At 53.0% G+C, this 17,629-nt stretch overlaps 2 protein-coding genes and 1 long non-coding RNA gene across 6 annotated transcripts; 2 read left to right on the top strand and 1 right to left on the bottom strand.

Annotated features, from left to right (window-relative positions):
- The first annotated feature begins 40 nt into the window (after positions 1-40).
- On the top strand, positions 41-2,251 carry MVB12A (multivesicular body subunit 12A). 3 transcript variants are annotated; one of them, XR_008745180.1, is made up of 9 exons: positions 41-248; positions 335-430; positions 520-616; positions 724-850; positions 933-1,083; positions 1,231-1,313; positions 1,717-1,781; positions 1,870-1,920; positions 2,031-2,251. XR_008745180.1 is itself a non-coding variant. In XM_055793166.1 (9 exons), the coding sequence occupies exons 1-9, from the start codon at positions 174-176 to the stop codon at positions 2,091-2,093; spliced, it is 792 nt and encodes a 263-aa protein (XP_055649141.1). In that variant the 5' UTR covers positions 41-173; the 3' UTR covers positions 2,094-2,251. The 3 variants fall into 3 exon arrangements, 2 of the variants coding, with proteins under 2 accessions (XP_055649141.1, XP_055649142.1); XM_055793166.1 differs by having other exon boundaries at positions 933-1,067; XM_055793167.1 differs by lacking the exon at positions 933-1,083.
- ATP13A1 (ATPase 13A1) lies at positions 1,210-17,544 on the bottom strand. 2 transcript variants are annotated; one of them, XR_008745179.1, is made up of 27 exons: positions 17,182-17,544; positions 16,390-16,479; positions 15,888-16,078; positions 15,485-15,557; positions 15,018-15,173; positions 14,806-14,875; positions 14,087-14,193; positions 13,351-13,480; positions 13,023-13,078; positions 12,259-12,385; positions 11,638-11,775; positions 11,032-11,152; positions 10,222-10,379; positions 9,241-9,416; positions 8,743-8,853; positions 8,090-8,215; positions 7,655-7,763; positions 6,923-7,122; positions 6,439-6,535; positions 5,850-6,031; positions 5,431-5,545; positions 4,944-5,140; positions 4,335-4,477; positions 3,670-3,781; positions 3,302-3,445; positions 2,573-2,951; positions 1,210-1,345 (listed from the first exon to the last, which is right to left on the bottom strand). XR_008745179.1 is itself a non-coding variant. In XM_055793160.1 (26 exons), exons 1-26 carry the CDS (start codon positions 17,518-17,520, stop codon positions 2,841-2,843), a joined length of 3,579 nt encoding a protein of 1,192 aa, XP_055649135.1. In that variant the 5' UTR covers positions 17,521-17,544; the 3' UTR covers positions 2,549-2,840. The 2 variants fall into 2 exon arrangements, 1 of the variants encoding a protein (XP_055649135.1); XM_055793160.1 differs by lacking the exon at positions 1,210-1,345 and having other exon boundaries at positions 2,549-2,951.
- LOC106112235 (uncharacterized) lies at positions 12,988-14,165 on the top strand. Its single transcript, XR_001226423.3, has 3 exons — positions 12,988-13,098; positions 13,172-13,342; positions 14,048-14,165. It is a non-coding gene; the product is annotated as an uncharacterized LOC106112235 (long non-coding RNA).
- Positions 17,545-17,629: the final 85 nt, after the last annotated feature.

Raw genomic sequence — 17,629 nt, 5'->3', positions numbered from 1 at the left:
TCCCGGTGCCCGCTTTTCCCCGCGCTTCCGCGTTCGAAGGCGCCCGGCGGCCGCGCAGCCGCTCAGTGGCCGTCACGCACGTCAGTCAGAGCGCGCCAGCCAATCGCCGCAGCGGGCCAATAGCAGCGGGGAGGGGGCGGGGCTCCGCCAGTTCCGGGCCGGAAGCGGCGGCGATGGCGGCGGCGACCCCGCTGACCGGCGTGGGCTGGGCCGCTGCGCCCGAGGCAGCCCCCGCCGGTTGGACCGCGGTGGGTCCGGGGGGAGGCAGCGGGGGCGGGGGGCGCGGCCGAGCGGCGCCCGGGCTCCCGGTTTACGCCGCTCCGTGTGCCCGCAGATCACCGTTACCGTGGAGGGCGCGGCCGCCAACCTGGGCAAAGGCTTCGGGCACAAGGGCGGCGGGTACCTGTGCGTGAGCGGCGGCGGAGCCCAGGTGCGGGGGGTGGGCGGCGGGTGCCAGCCCGGGGGGGTGGGAGGGGGTGGGCTGTGCCCGGTCCGGCACCGAGGTCCCGTCCCGTCCAGGCGGCTCCCGGGCCCGTCGTGACCGACGTCCAGGTGTTGAGCGACCGGAGCCCGCAGCCCACCGGCTACACCCGCGCCCCCGAGTTCCCAGAGCCACGTAAGTCACCCCCCCCGCCACGGTAAGGGGGATGGGGTGGCGGGGCCCGGTACCCCCCCCCCCCAACCTCCTCCTGCCACCGGCTCCGCCCCCCCCCCCCCCCGCAGGAATCGGTGTCTCCCGGAAAAAACGGGTGTACGTGAAGCTGGTGCCACTGGACGCCGCCGAGACGGCCGTGTTTGACATCCAGCTGAGCTCCAAGAGCAAAGCCCTCCCGCACTACATGAAAATAGGGTAGGGGGTCCTGCCCCTCCCCCAATCCTCCCACCCCCCGCCCCCTGCCGCCCCCCCACAAACACCCGCCGGTTTTCCGTAGGGAAATGGGCAGTTTTGCCATCTGGTGTAAAAAGGGGCCGGTTCCAAAGTGCAGCCCCCAGCCCGTCCCCAAACCACGGACCATCAGCGCCGGCCTGAGGCAGCTTTCGCTCCAGCCCCCCGACCCAAACCAGCAGTACGTCCACATTGGGGTGTTGTTTTTTTTTTTTAACCCTTCCCCAGTCTTACCTGAACCAGTCCAGAACTGGGAATAAAATCCGGCGGCTGCCGGTGCCCACCTCGTGGTTCCCATTCACCTGAGCACATCTCCAGCCATTAATTATCCTGATCTGCTACAGGTCACCAGCGGCTCGGTGCAGCATCAAACGCGCTTCCCAGCACCCATCTCTGTACGACACCTCCAACATCTACGGCCTCTCGGGTAAAGTGTTTCTTCAGCTAGAAGCGAGGAAGCTGCATGAAGCAAGCATAGCTGTCTTTAAGGAGTATTTTAAAATATATATAAAAAAAAAGGGGCTTTTAGCTGGTTCGCATGCAGCTTGTTGCTGCGCGGTTCTTCTCGGTGGAGCCTGGAATTGAGCTACGTTTTCTTAAAAGACTTCTCCCCTCCTCCAAGTTATTTCTCGCTTGAATTAAAGCCATCACTGACCTCTTGCTCAAACTGTGCTGCTGAGGTGTCCCCTTCCACTCATCTGCTTTGCGTGGTAATTAATTATGTAGGAATTGATCAAGGCCTCAGATTGGAGTAAATGTATTTTTTTTTTAAATTGTTTTCAGAGCCGTTCCTGTGATGTTCCTAACGCTTCTCTCCTTTCTCTTCCCAGCTATGGACGGAGTGCCTTTCACACTACACCCCAAATTTGAAAGCAGGCTCATTTCTGGCACTAATGTGAGTTCCCTTATGCTGCTGTTCTTGGCCCTGCCTCCTAACTTGGCTGAATTAAGAAATTTTATGTTTTAATTTTATTTGGTTTTAGGTTTTTCTCACAGACCTGAATGTTAAGTCACTTGCCGATATCGAGAAAGAGGTAACAGGGCTGCTTCGGTCACGCACCTCTTGGGGGGGGGCAGCGTGCGCGTTCAGAATTTCTTAAATACCCGTGTCTCATCCTGACCGATTATTTTTTTTTGTTTTCAGTACAATTATGCTTTTGTAGTCGAAAGGACAGCGGCTGCCAGGCTCCCACCCAGCATTTGTTAGCCCTGGAGTCAACCTGGAGGATGTGAACAGCATCCAGCTGGGCTGAGCTGCTCCCTCTCTGCTTAAATTTCGGGGTACCCAAAGAAATGCAATCAGTATCTGATCACGGGAACTGCTTAAGGAGAAAAATAAACGTGTTTCTCTTCTCACTGCCAAAATATTTTTGCAATGCTTTTGAAATAGAGGGCTTCGGGGCTGGCGCGTACGGCAGCGGTAACGTCTAGAAGTTCTTGGCTGTGTGTGTTCTCCTACGCTTTGTCAGCACTACGAGTCTTTATTCTGAACATTACACCTCCTGCAAGGGTGTTTACGCTGTTCGTTGTGTCACAACTCCTACCCCTTGGCCTCACCTTTAGTTTGTTGCTGCTTTTACTCCTGCACTCGGTCCCACTGGCTATTTGAAACCATCGCAAAGCTTTCGGCCCTACCAAGGAAGTCCCAAACACGTTTTAAAATACATCGACTCTGGTTTTAGTTACCAAATTCTGTAAACGTTTCCTTTAAACGTTAGGGCAGTACAAAAGTCCCGCCAGTTGGTGGTACATCCTGGAAACATTAAAAAGTCAGGTCTTGTTTCACAGAGGTGATATCCACGTGATTTGGAAGAAAGCTTCCCCACGCCCGTTTTCCGAACAGGATCAGAGTTCCTGTCAAAAGAATTAAGGATGATTCTTGCGACGGTGCGATGCGGCCGCGGGTGCTGTCCTTCGCATAGCACTGCTGGGGGCCAGGACCTTGGAACCCGTTTCAGGAAGGCACTTTAAGTTTTGCGCTCCCCAGCAGGAACTGAAGAATTCGGTCCACTAACAAGGCGAGGAAGAAGTCAGCCAGCAACACTTCCGTGATCACGATCTTGAACTAGGAAAAAAACCACAACGCGTCGGTCCCTCCCCTTCTTCAGTTACTCCAGAGCCGCTGCCCCATGAGGCGCTACTCTGCAGCAACTGCTCCGCTACAGCCTGAACTTCCTCCTTTCATAAAAATGACTCCGTTTTTAGAAATTCACAAAATTCACAACCTGCTGTAAAAAAAAAAAAATAATCCCCAACGCTTCAGCAGGATCACTACCCTATCCTCTCCCTCGGAGCTACGCGGGCAGTCAGTGCTCCTGCCACCCTGCTAAAAACCTGAAGATGGGCTCAGACCTGTTCTCCCACTGGAAACCGCACTTAAAATCCAGTAGGAGCAGAGAAACGCCGCCTGCTCACCTCGGTAGGGATTTCTACCAAGCCGAACTGCTCGTTGAATTCTGGCGAAGAGCCTGTGAGAAGGCCCACGATGGCGAGTCCCGAAAGGACGATGCTCCACAGCAAAGGCTTGTTCTCCTGCAGGCTCTCCATGAAAGGATGGCCCTGAAACACCGCGGGGAGAAACCATGAGGCCGTACTCATTCAAACTAGGGGACGGGGTGCAATTTGCGACGGTTTGGGACACATGGTGCGAAAAGAGGGAGTTCCTCCCCGGCAGAGCACTGAGAAAACGTAGTTTGCAATTAGAGAATTTTGTATTGTTGCATCTTAATTACAAAAAACGCTTTGGTGGTGCTGCTGGAGATGCGACTTAAAACATGGCTTGCCTTGTAGTTGATAGCAAACGTGGCCATCTGCATCGCCATGGACATGATGTAGACTGTGCTGTTCACAAGGCTGGGCTCAAACTCCTTGTACAGATCCACAAACTCCTCTTGTCTGAAAGGAAAAAGCTGGAGATCAGACCCAGAACACCGGGAATATTCAGTTCCCCTTGCACAGCCCTGCTGAGCCCAGTTTATTCCAGTTTGGTCGGGCAAAACCAGTTCCCCAGCAAGCATGCTTGCACGGGTAAGAGCGGAGCCGCAGAGGCTGCAAGCACAGGTCATCAAGGGGTTCTTTTTCACAAAATAACAATCAAAAAATTGGAAAGAAAATCAGTTTTTTGGGGCATTTTTCTTTATAACCTTTCCACTAATCCACCTCATTGGTGTTATTTTTTTTCCCTTTCCATATGGGGACGGTAGACGTTGGAACCACAGCGTATCAGACCGTACTCCTGCTGGTTTCATCACCTCCCTGCCAACGTGCTCGATAGACAATTAAAAAATGTTTTTTCTGGATGTGTCCCACACATTAAACTCCTAACACCTGCCGTGCTTGATAAAGCGCTCACAGGAAGAGCACTGTAGTGAGGGAGGCTGCTCTCCACCCTCCCACGTAGCAGCAACTGGGAGAAAAACATTCCAGTGTTGGAGGGAGAGACTCTTACTTGGAATCGCTGCGTGCCTGGGCGCCGCGGTACAGGTAAACGAGGCTGAGGAAATGCACGAGGAACTGCAGCAGCACCGTCAGGACCGTGTAGAGGTTAAAGATGTTTGGCAGCGGACGCTCCTTGGAAAGCGTCTTCAAAGGCTGGGAAAGCAAAGCGAGCAGAGGTGCCTTGAATGGTTTTGACCATTTCTAGGCAGTTTTCCAGCAGGATCCGACTAACGTTAGTGTTTCTCAGGGAACACCTACAAAAATTGCGCTTCACGCGCTGAGGAGACCCACAGCTTAGCTGGTGCAGCAGCCTCGACCAAACCATTTATCCACATTCCGCTTCCCACCTCTTCCAACCTTTCCGTGTGGGGACAGCAGTCGTTGGGACCGCACCATTCCCATAACCCGAGCGAAGCTGCCTGCCTGCAAGCCCGGGATACTCCCTCACACAAGTGCTGGCCTTGGGAGCCTCCCAAATCCAGGGGAACAAAAACCCTCACCCCCTCCAGCCCTGTGGATTCTTAACTTATTGAAATCCAACAGCCTTTTTGGGGAGAGAGGCGCTCCTTCAGGCATCCCGGTGTGCCCGACATAGACCAGCCACTGTCCCAACCCTCACCTTCGACCTGGAGATGAAAAGGAAGCAGCCGGCCAACAGCAGACCCTGCAAAGTCGCCTGGAAATCACTGAACTTCACCCCTTCCAAGTAGAGGACGCTCTGGCTGTAAGCGAGGATCAGGGCGTTCAGGGCGAGGATCTTGAACATCTGCAGCGTAGTCACTAGCGTGCAGCGACCTTGCTTGATCACGTGGCAGACTAAGGAGCAAGAGGAAGCAGAGTTTGGAAACAAAACGAAAAAACAAAATGGGTTCTGGGGCTTTGTCCCTCAGCCCTCTCCTTTTCTGAAGCAGTTAACCCCTCACCACTCGTGTCCCCATCCAACAAACCCGCAGAGGGTTGCTCCACACAAAAAACTGGCAGTGCCCTGGGGTTGGGGGGGGCGTTTCTCACCACCCCACGCCCTCTGTCTTGGCTTCTTTCCGATCTAGATTTATTCCCCTTGGGGAACGCGGAGATGCAAAGTTCAGCTCCCACCACGCACTTACTGCACTGAATGGAAGAGAGCTTGGAGGTGAAGGGGGCGGCAATGCTGGCGTCGCCCAGCTTCACGACGGGTACACGCTCCTCTTCCAAATCCTTCAGGACCTGACTGATCCGCTCCTGCCGGTGAATTAAAGATACAGACACGTGCTTCATCACCACAACCTGGATGGAAGATGACCTTGTGCTACCCCCTCCCACACCCCTGCTCCAAGGGGAGGCATTCGTGCTTGCAGCGCTAACTCGATGGCTGGCTGGAAAAGCAGCACTTTCTCTGCCCAAATCCATGATTTCAGGATAAAAAGCAGAAAAGCTGGTCTTTTCCCAGTACATCCTGCCATTTCCAGTTCCCATGAATTAGCAGTAAACCGGAGGAGGAACAAAGAGCAAGGGTAAGTTAACTTTTAAAAATATCGTTACCAACCCTCTGGATAGCCATCTGCTCCTCTCTTTGGGATATGACTCTGTGCTTGGCACCACGGGAGGTGGGCTTCACAGTCCCACTCCCCATGGATGGCAGGGCAGGCCTCCCATCACTGGGGCCGTCTCGAGATCTTTTCTTCCGTTCGGGCAGTCTCTCGGGAGCATTTGCCAGAAGTGCCACTCCTGTCAGAGTATAAAAAAAATTAGCTGCAGGGAAAAAGAGCCGTGATCCCTTCCACACAGTAGGAATCCCAACTGCTGTTTACACCCGGAGCCAGGGTGCTAGTTACGCAGGGACTTCAGAGATGTTATGCTTGCTAAAAGAAAGCTTGGGGGGGGGGGGGAAAACCATATGTAAGGATCTTTCTTCCAGAAAAACGTGTTTGCAGCCAATTCCTGCTGGCACGCAGGCAGTGGGCATTCCACCAGCACAGCGATCCTTCCTCTTGATGTTGGTTTCTGCCACTAAATGATGTTGGGCAGATCGATCCCAGCCCTCAAAATACCGGAAAAATGAACACCGGTTTTGCATTTAGGAACGCTAGCCAAACTCAGCCGGGCACGCAGGAGAGTCCTGCACGCAGACTCACCCACGTCTGCGTGTTTCAGAGCTCCGACGTCGTTGGTCCCATCGCCGCACATCAGCGTGACGTAGCCCAGGCTCTTCAACGTAGTGATTACAAACTCCTGCGCAGAAAAAGGTGCAGTGAGCCTCGGCAGCCCGCGCCTCCCGACACGCTGCTGCCTGCACTGGGTTATGTGTCTTGGTCAAGCGCACAGAACAGTTCCTGTTCTGCAGGAATTCACTGGTCTCACACCCAGGCTCCCAAAGCTTCACCTTCGGGCTGCATTTTAGGAGCACAGAGCTAAAACAGGCCGAAGAGCTCAGGACTCTCTAGGATAAGAACACGGCACATCCTGAGCTCTGGTTCTTGCTGCTTGCTGGCTCGGGTATCAAGAGAGGTGCTGCTGGGTATGTTCATTAGCTGTAAACAGCTTTGGCATTAATCAGGGGCTGGTATCTACGTGGCTCCCAGGCGCCACGCGAGCCCTGCTAAAGCTGCCGCTTCCTACCTTCTGCTTGGGCACCACTCTGGCAAACACCTGGATGTGCGGAATGAGCTTTAGCAGCTGCTGCCTGTTCACAGCCTGGAGGTGGGAGAGACCTTCCCCAGTGACACACAGGTCGTAACGCTGCGTCAGCTCTTGCAAGGAGGTGGGCGAGATGGGGAGCAAGACAGCGCCGTCGACGGACCGCCACTGCCAGCCGGAGTCTGGGAAGAGGGAAGCGCAAGCTGGATGTGAGCGTGGCTGAGGCGCCTGGCTGTGCGAAATGCTCCCAGCCACCACACAGACGCTGACTCTCGGGTTTTCAGCCCCTCAGCCTCATGGACACGAGGCCTGCTGCTTCTCAGGACAGTGCTGTGCCCACCTCCCACCTAGGTACGCTCCTCATGGGGACTGCCCTTCCCTGCAGTCAGCGACATGGCTCTTGGCATCCCTGGAAAGCCTCTGAACCTGCACGGCAAGGAGGCCTTCAAGCTGCGGCTGTTTCTGTTCTTTTGGTGCTTAGATAGCTCGCGTTTGGAGCTGGCAGAGCTCGCGTAGTACTCCAAGCCAGAGAAGAGAGGGGCAAAAGGACAGAGGGTTATCTAGGCTTCTGGAGAGCAAGTCATCTCCATTATCAGCACCAAGCAGCAGTGCTAATAGCACGTGGCTAACTGACATGATGCCCCAGCTGCCCCAGCAGGCCTTTGGCTGCCATCCGCCAAAGCACAGAAGAGTTTCCTGCATGGGATCAGTCACCTTTGCTCACAGGAGGCTGCAGAATGAGGGTGTGCTCCCTCCGGAGGAAATGTAGCTCCCGGGCCACATGGCAGGCGGTGAGAGGATTGTCTCCTGTTATCATCACTACCTGAGGGGAAAGCCAGAGGGGTCAGAGAATCAGTTCTGGGTGGGCAAGTGGGGTTTCATGATGAGTCTCTTTTACACTGAAAGGACTTCTGCCTAGCTTGGATGCTGGTGACATTCTCAATCAGACGTAGTGATGTGCAGCGCCCCGAGGAGGCTTCCTCCGAGCCGGGGCAAAGCCCACCGCAAAAATAACATCATATGCACGAGGTCTCCCTGCCTTCACCACAGCGAAGCCTTTGCCCTCACTACACAAAGGCTTCGGGTACGAAAACTCCACACCCCGAACACCTTGGCTACCAGCAAGGCTAAGATGCTGCTGATGCTTACGTGGTGTGACGCGTTTTGGATCTCCCTGATGACAGCTTTGGAGTCAGCTTTGAGAGGGCAGGAAACCACAATGAATCCAACAAATCTAAGATCACACTCCAAAGCTTCCCGCTTCATCTCCCGCACCTGCCAAAGCAAACCAGTAAGGTGTTACCTGCTGCTTTGTGGCAATCCCCTTTTCCAGCAGGTGTTTCCTTGCAATCAAAGCACCAGCTAGTGCCCCAAGATGCACAGAGCAATGCTAGACCGTCCCCAGCTGCTCTAGGAGACAGCCGCCTTCGGCACAAAGCTCCACTGAGGCAGCCCTGAAAGGAGTTACACAGAAAACAGGTTCCCGTCCCCAGATAAAACCAGTTTCACAGCTGAGAAGTTCTGTGGTAAGCCTCTTCAGCTGCGACAAGAACGCACCCTGCTTTATACCAACAGGGAAACAGAAACATCGACGAATAACGGACAGGAATTCAAAGCTGGGAGCACAGGGCAGAGGCTGCCATCTTCCCAAAAGATCCAGATCATAAAAAACCCAACAAGGTTACAGCAGTTTGGGGCAACCACATCCCAAGAGACCCCCTCTCCCCCTCTTCCCCAGCCCTGCTCACACCGTCTCCGTTTCCTTTAACGGGAGCTCGATTCCAAGGCTTAAACACCCGTACCTGCTGATGAGTGAGGTGACCCAGTTCTTTGTAGCCAAGGGCCAGCACTCTTGCCCCCTCATGCGAAATTTCCGTGTGGACAGCATGGTAGTTGCTTGGGCACTGAGACAACTGGAGAAGACGTGGGGAAAAGCATCGTATTAACACAGTTTCAAGCACGTTTCGGCATTTTGCATTAAATATACAGAGAGGGGGGGAAAAAAGGCACCTTTGGGAGGGTCCCTCACCATCAAGGGCGAAAGAGGAGATTCCCCCAGGTTTAGCCCTCTGTGGTCAACCAGGGCCAGGAGCCCCCGTGGCGAGATACTGGGATCTCACTGGGATTAGACTGAAACTCCCCAGTGGAGCCCGTTTTCAGGCATGGGATGGCTGCGCCGTTGGGCGGGATGTAACGCCTACATCCCTCGGGTTCCAGGCTTGGCAGGGCCAAGCAGAGGCGTAAGGGGACGAGCACACGTGCTAACGAAGGCCCTTCCTCTCCTAGAGAGATGCGCTCACCATTTTGTGCAGCGTCTCTGGGGCCCCTTTCACAGCTGCAATGTAACAGAGATCAGTCGAGCCGATCTTCTCGTACGACGCCAAGACAGACATTCTTTTCAGGGCACTGGCAAAATGAAAGCGCTGGTGAATTTTCAGTCCCTGAGTTTTAATACTTCTGGGGAAAACTTTCTCATCTGGAAACAAACAGATCAGGAAATCCTGAAAGGTTTCTCGGTATCAAAAGCAACACCCCTCCCTTCAAGGTCCCGAAGGAACCCATAGGTCACTGAGATCACGCCATTTTCCTCTCTTTAGATAAAAGCATACAGAGCTGGAAATTCTCATGCCAACAGGCAAGGGAGATAGCGGATCAGAACACCTGGGTGCGTTAGGATAACAGCTGCACAGCAGGCTGAAGGTGCATTTATAGCAAATGTTCTCATCGGAGGTAAAAATCCAGAAGGAAAAACACAACAGCACGGATTTCAGCGGGATATGTAACACAGTATTTCCGAAAGATTTCTAACGTTCGCTGTCTGCGCGTGTGAGAGACAAGAAAGCACAGCAGAAAGCCTCCAGAGGGACTGCCCGCAGACCTCGCTGAAACCCACGCTGTCACGTTTCCACTGCTGCGATCTGCGCTACTCGCACCCTGATTTTACTCCGTCTGCGCAAGCAGAACTGGAAGACACCAACCTGAGCCTGGCAGCTGCAGAACGCAGTATCTGCAGGCCCGAGAACGGACTTCTACTATTTGCTGTCCCTCAGACACAGAGTACAAGGATTTCCACCGCCCCAGACCAGTCCCTGGGATCATACCGGATGCCATTCACTCCGTGCAGAAAGCTGGCATGAGGCATAGGAAATCTCCACAGACTAGGTAACGTCACGCTCAGAACAGTGTCATCGTTGTCACCCTCCCCTAAAAAACCCACCCCACACCCCCCAGCGCATGTAAACAGGGCTCGGGAGGAGGGAGGAGCTGGAAACAGGTTTTACCTTTGGTCAGGGTCCAGTCCACAGCCATCAACATCGCCTTCTCCAACGGATCTCCCACTAGCGTCCCATCATCCAGCTGCACAAGCGAGTGGCAAGTAGCAATGGCTCGGTGGGTTTCTACAGGAATGTCAGACACTGGTGTCACTTCCTTCCCATCCCTGCAGCATAAAAAAAAAAAAAAAAAAAGACCGCCCGTGTTAACAGACCCATTCACATTATCTCAGACAAATCCTGAAAAAATTTTTTTTTCCCAGCCAAAAATTCCTACTCTAATATAGTAAACAGCAGAGCTTCTCATGGTGAGATCAAAGCCGTAGGAAATCTGGCGCTCTCTCAAGTGCAAACACTGCCAAAGCCCATCATTTTTGCCAGTCCTCCAAAGGAAACTTGATTCAAGCAGAGCACTCGAAGAAGAGGCCTGAACTAACACACTTAAGTAACTGCACAATCGAAGGACTTGGCTGCCTGTCTCTCTGCCGCGGCATCGACCTTCAAGCGCAGCTCTGAACGGCAGTGGCACAAGGTGGCAGGATGCTGCTACAAGGATGAGCAGCGAAGAGCTCGGTTACATAAAAACCTGGGGCAACAAGCCCCCCCAGACAATTAAATTCACAAGTCCCAAGCCCATAGTCGTTGCCAGAGAGCAACGACCCTCTTCTCCTTCCAGTTCAATCCACATCTTTCACTCTGAATCCCCAGTTCTCTTCTCTTCCTCACTGGAATGTGATTGCACTCGTGCCTGAGGAGCTCCCACAGCGCCCAAAGCCTGGACCACAGCAAATCACGTAACGAAAATCACCCAGGACCTACCTGAGCCCAGCCACTCCTCTCACTACCAGGTGATCGCTGGTTAATGTGCCGGTTTTGTCAAAACAGCAAACTTGAACTTTGCCTGCAAAGGGGATGCGGAAGGGCTCCGTACAGTACACGTCTAGAAGAAGAGAGGAAATTCCATGAGAGATCTGCCATGACAGGACGCTCGGTGGCTTTAATCACAAGACAGGAGCTCTCAGCACAGTGCTCTGATAGTTAACGAACCCAAACCTCCCTGTTCTGAATTGTGGCAGTATTTGAAACCACAACAGCCGCCAAAGCCATAGCAGCGATGCAGCCCAACACCAAATTCACTGACCTCCATATGCCACGGGTAGCAAGCTGCTCAAAGCAGAACCGCGAGGCTGCTGAGCAAGCAGTTCCCTCCTACACTTGCTTTAGGACCCACTTCAAAGCTCACAACTCCCAAGCATTTTGGCCTTTAAACCCCCTCACACACACCAGCTCCCAAACCCACCCCATCCCCGCGTAGAAACAAGAGGAAGCTACAGTCATTACACTCTCATTTCCTCACTGATGTCCCCACAGTTCCAGTCACAAGAGAAGTTCTTTTTTATCTCTGTGTTTAGGCTTGGTACTTACAGAGCTTGGCCAAGGCGATGAGGGAGGTGTTGACGGCCAGCGAGAGCTCAATGGGAAGTTCAGGTGGAACGACCGAAGTCAGAATTAAAGTACACTCCAGGAAAAGTTTGTAACGGTTCCTGCTGGGATCCTTGGTGCCTACGGAATGAGACGGGAGAGCTGTATACCTCCTCATCCTCAGACTGGGTGTGCCCCAGGGAACTTGGATGAGTACCACAGAGGAGCTCACCTACCGAGGAAGGGCTGTGGGAGGGCAAGAAAAGCAGCATAACGGCAGCGGAACAAGAAGGCAGGATGCTACTGCACGGAGGAGCAGCAGAGAGCTGTTCCGTAAAAACCTGACCCTACAAGTCCCCCAAGACAATTAAATTCACAAGTCCTGAGCCCGGCGTTGTTGCCAGAGACCAACAACCCTGTCTCCTTCCAGTTCAATCCACTTTATCGCTCTCAGAATCCCCGAGCGAATCTTCTCAGCGGTGCGGGCCCCTACACTGAAACGGTGGCGCAGCCCAACCCAGTTATTGTGACTCCCAGGAATTACGTCGACTGCCCTTCCCACAGGCTTTGGTGCAAGTCCTGTGCAGAGACCTGGAAGAGGCAAGGAAAAAAAATAAATCTCACCTTCAATCCAGACGTACGCTGCAGCGGCAATGGCGAACACCAGCAGGAACAGGATGAAAATGAAGGTCTCCAGGTTATTGGCCGTCACTCTCTTCACCCCAAAGAGGATTGTACGCAGCAATTTCCCCTGAGAAATACAGCCTTCAGTGCAAGAAGCTGACTCTGCAGCGTGCAGTGGTTCGTTAAAAATGTGTAATGCATTGGTTTGTTAAAAACACGCACAAAACCCATTTTTAAAAATACACTCTGGTGTTTTGGGGCCAGAGCCTGAGAATGATTCCCACGTCTGTGATCCTCTTATTAGGCAGCAGCCTAGAGTCACTTATAATTAGTAACAAGTTTGCAGGTTTTTTAACAAGTCACTGGAGTTGATGATTTCTTTGAAGCAGCCTTCAATTTTCGATTGAAAAAGCTCGTGTTTGTGGCTCCAGTCTTTCCAGACACACTCAGAAGCCCTTTCCCAACATTTACCATTATAGAAACAGGGATAACCAGAAGCTGTAGTATAGACACAGCGTGGCCAGTGAACAGCAGGAACCCCGAATCCTGACTGCTGGGCTTCCACACCGAACATCAGACTACTTATCCGACCCACAGAGACCAACCTTATTTATCCCTGTCCCAAACAAACAAGTAATTTTAATGCCCCGATTTATATTTCCCCCGTTGCTGTACTTCGTAAGCGTTTTCTGACTGCGGAGGGCTGAGCAACACAGCCAGCACCATCGACAAGACGGGGACGAGAAGGCACGTCCACAATGTACCTGAGATGTGTTGAAGCCGGTTCGCAGAGCATATGCCACACACCCGCTATCAACAGCTGGAAGAGGAAGGAAGACGGTAAGTTTAGGGCAAATCTTGTACAGGTTTACCACAGACAGAATAAACTTGAAGCTACACCCTTCTCTTACAGGAGGACGTAGTCAAGTTCAACAGGACATCACAGCAGCCTAATAATCAAAATAAACTGGCAGTGACAGGGCCAAGGAGACTGGCTCAACGACTCCCTCCAAAAGTTTTATCAAGCCCCCTAAAATCAACCTGCGAGCGTGCCACACGCTCGTCTCTGAGGAGATTTGCGCAGGTACGTACGTTTCAGTCCTGTGCTGGCTTTCTGGGGCGGGATGTGCTGCACCACTTTTGTTCCCCCAAATATGATGTGTAAACGGGAATCTGTCTGCATGTCCAAGATGTGCTCTGGATTGAGATCTTCCACAGGCTCCTGCGGGACAACACTCAGCCTCAGAATCACAGCTGTAAACAAGTACACTTAAAAGTATTCTCTTCTGTTCTTATCCCACAAGATGCTCTCAGCTTCACTTCAACCAAAGCCTGAACCGAATCTAGACCTTAACACGCCATTCAGCTCCGATCGGTCTGGGTTTAGAGCCTGGCATCTGTGGGAATGCTGGTTTCGGGGGACTAGTTCACCCCTGGCACACTGAATTCAGCAAGGGAGGCTCCGCAAGCATTACTTTCTCATTTTTAAGTCACCCACTGGCATAAAAAAAAGGAAGACTCGGGGCTTTGAAGTGCTTTACACCCATTCCTCCTCCCACCTCCACCCCACCAAAGGAATCCAGACTGGGGAATGTGTAGGAGAGCGATGCCATGCCCGCACGATGGAGTTCAGACCCAAAAGCTGGAGCCATTGCCAGACAAAACAGACTTTTCTGTTTCTCATTTACCAGAGACCATCAATCACTGACAGAGAGCTGGTAACAAACAGACTAGGTTGCTTGGGCCGGCATTCACGCCAAGGGATGACTTTGCATTTTTACTTTTCCAGGTTACGACAAAGGGACAGCACAGAGGACATTTCTCAGACCTTCATCTGCGGCACAGACTCCCCTGTCAGCATGGCTTCATCTACGATACACCTTCCACGTAGCAGCAGCACATCACACGGCACGAGATTTTCATGAGGAGATCGGCCTGCAATTAACACGTTAAATCTGAGAAGCAGCTCAAAGGGAGAAGCGACTGCTGTTTGGCTACTTCCCTGGCAGGGCACAGCTCTCCTTCAGTTTAGGAGATTCCTAAAGCTTCAAAACTCCCCATGAGCTGCTGAGTTTACCCCAGCACGTACCCACTCCCTGACCCAAAAGGGTTTGAAGGTTACTGGGTCTCTAACTGAAACCAAGAATGTTTAACATCAAGTCACTGGGTTCTCACTGCTGTTCAGGCTTCGGAGACCGCGATCACAACCTGGGGTAACACAACCTTAAAAGGGAGAGCAGGGTTAGGTGCCAGGCCCTTCCCCTTTCCGTTCGAGGAATTTATTGTCAGGGAACCCTTCATCTTCACAGTCCTAAGCTGAAGAATCTGAGGCCGACTGATGCAGGGATTTACCTTTCTTAAAGGCAGCTAGCAGGTCTAATAGATTCAGCCCAAACTCTTGGACCCTTGAGTTGTGACACTTACGAATCAAAGCCCTCAAAAGCACCCCAGCCAAGACCTAATTAATATACCTAATTCAATTCACCACACCAGAAGAAATCAGATTTTAAACAAGCTTTTGATTACAACCATCACGCAAGTCATTACCGATGGAAACGATATCCCCTGGAATAATCTCATCGCTGGAAATGGGGCGCCACTTGCGGTTTCTGTAAACCTGGAGGGGGGGGAGGAAAAGCACTTTCAGCAGCTCTGTATGTGTCAGAAAAGGATCAAAGAATGGGAAAAAGGAGCAACTAATCAGTTAGAAGACAGCTACAGCAAAAACTTCCTGCACAGTTCTCTCCGGTTTGGATTACCTGGATCATGTAGGGCTTGTTGCCCATTTTTCGGATCTCCGACATGTTCCTCATTTGCTGCTGGACCAGAGAAGCTTCAAACGCAACCAACATGGAGAGGGTGAAAACACTGTAATACCAGTATTCATCCAAGCACCACAACCCCACACAGAACACCTGTGGAGAGAGCATGACACGGGAGTTATTCTGATCCCTCTCAGAAAACAAAAGCTTCAAGTTCCAGGAAGCTAACTTGGTAAACGTTGAACTGTAGCAAGCCAGAAAAACAGAAAACCACAGTAGAGCCACTGGGGAGAAAGAGGGTTCCTCCCAGAAGTAAAATTGATGTTACAGTGCAAGATCAGCACTTGCTCTCGATTTTAGAAAGCTGCCAGCTGATTTGTGGCTCTCAGGCCAGGATTATAAGGAATTCTCTCGTTCTTTAGCAGGGAGAAGTATTTACAGCTCTTTTTGTTTGTTCATTTTACCTGAAAGATGAAGAACGGAGCTGTAGCTCTTTCTTTAAAGAGTTCCAAGAACTCCGGCACCACCATCTCAGCCCTGGGAAAGAATCGGATTGTTATTAATCTGAACATTCCAGATTCCCAGCAAAAGCCCAACCCAAAAGCCACCTGCAGCCTCTGGCGTCAAACCACGCTGTACTCCAGAACGTCCACAATCTCCCTATTTTCAATTACTTTGATTCAGTTAATTTGTTATACGTGATTAATTTCCATCTATAGCCCACCCCGGAGAAGACCCCCCCAGCACGCTACCGTTCTCCGTTTTTGAAACAAGTGTCAGCAGTAACTGAAATCTATAAAGCAAGGCTAGAAATGTGGTTCAACGCTGGGATACCGTGGCAAAGAGATCTGCACCTGGAAAACTTACTTGTTTGTACCGTATTTCTTCTCAGCTGCTCGAATATCTTTGTCCTCCTGATAACCTCGGGCATTCTGGTAGTAACAAAGAGGATGTTCCACCGGGAAAGCTACAGGAAGAAACTGTTTCTTGCCATCTATCTCATAGGAGTATTTGATTTTCTGAAATTCAAAGGAAAGAGCCTCCTGCCCATCCTCACCCTGCAGAGAGGGGGGAAAAAGAACCAAAACAAATCAGTTGAACACACAGCAAAGGCTTCACTCCACACACAGTTGGGCCTGAAGAAGGAAAGAAACCCCAACCCCTCACGTATCTTGTCATTGTGTCATTCTTCTTGTGGTACGTGCGCCAGGAAACACCGTGCTCCCTTTAACATCCCCACTTGTGACTGACTGCAGCTGATTATTCACTAATTACTTAAATTAAAAGCTGAGGAACTGCAGGCTTACGCTGTGGCAGCTCCCTGGCCCATGACAAACATCAGCGCTGCTCCCAGCAGCAGTGTCCTTACCTGGTCTCTGTGGAGTGGCACTAGTTCGACCGATCCGTTATTGGGGGTTGGCACCACTTTAGCCAATGTGGCTTTCTTAGGACAAGGCTCCTGAAACATAAACGAGACACACGTCATCAAGCAGATCCCAGGCCCCGAACTTCCCCCAGTCAAGAGGGATTCTGGCTGGGATGCACTAAACCGGGCCAACCACAGAGGCCTTTGCACTAAACCGGGCCAACCACAGAGGCCTTTACAGCCGGGTGCTTTTGTGGAGCTGTTGTTAGAATCAAAGACATTCCAATTATTGCAGTCCATCCCCAAAATCACACCCTATCGCTAAAGGACGTCTATTCAGTCCTTCACTTGCACTTGAGGCACATACAGCTGCCAGTAAGCGACTGTAAAAACGGCAACCAGCTGGTCCACCGTCAAAAGACGGCGGCTCGCCACCAGCAAAGGCAGTGGCCCCTGTGCTGAACACCCGCCGCATCCCAGGCTGTCTGTGCACAGACATGCCGCTGGTTTCCCCAATGCCGCTTCGGGGCTGGGGCCTGCCGAACTCTGCCACCAGCACGCCGCCATGCTGCCCAAGCCCAGCTAAGGGGAGAAGCGTTGTGATGCTGAGCGTCCCCTCACCGTCTTCCTCAGAAACATCCCCTTATGGACCGCACGCCCCCACGCCTTCAGCCGCCCCCGCACGCCTGGAGAGCCCGCAGGGCGCGGTAGGAGCCTCCCGGCGCTGCTCGGGGGCAGCCCCCGAGGGGTCGCCCGGCCGGCCGGCCCCGCCGCACCGGCAGCCCCGGGACTCACCCGGACGCAGGTGAGGGCGCAGTGAGCGTGCACCGACCACAGCCCCGAGAGCGCCGTCAGCAGGTGGACAACGCCGATGGCGGCGAGCGCCAAGAACGCGGCCTCGGGGGGCGCAGGGCCCGGGCCCGCTCTGGGGCCGGCCTCCTCTTCCTCCGCCACCGCCACCGCCTCCCGCCACGCCGCCCACACGCGCGGTCCCCACAGCCACAACCAGGCCGGGTAGAGCCCCGCCACAAACGGCAGCACGGTGCCGTGAAGCAGCCGCGGCCGCCGGCGGTAAAGCGTCACCGACAAGACCAGCTCGTCCAACGGACCCGGAGGCGGGCCGGCCGCCGCCATTTTCCGACAGACCCGCAAACGACCCACTTCCGCTTCCGGCCGGGCCGCGCGCGGCGCCTGCGCAGTGGCCGGCGGGGCGGATGGGGCGGGGCTGCGCATGCGCAGAGCG

The sequence above is a fragment of the Falco peregrinus genome (genome assembly GCF_023634155.1).
Source record: "Falco peregrinus isolate bFalPer1 chromosome 12 unlocalized genomic scaffold, bFalPer1.pri SUPER_12_unloc_1, whole genome shotgun sequence".
In the NCBI taxonomy this organism is placed as follows: domain Eukaryota; kingdom Metazoa; phylum Chordata; class Aves; order Falconiformes; family Falconidae; genus Falco; species Falco peregrinus.
The sequence above is the reverse complement of the archived record's forward strand: the minus strand, read 5'-3'. Positions and strand labels throughout refer to the sequence as shown.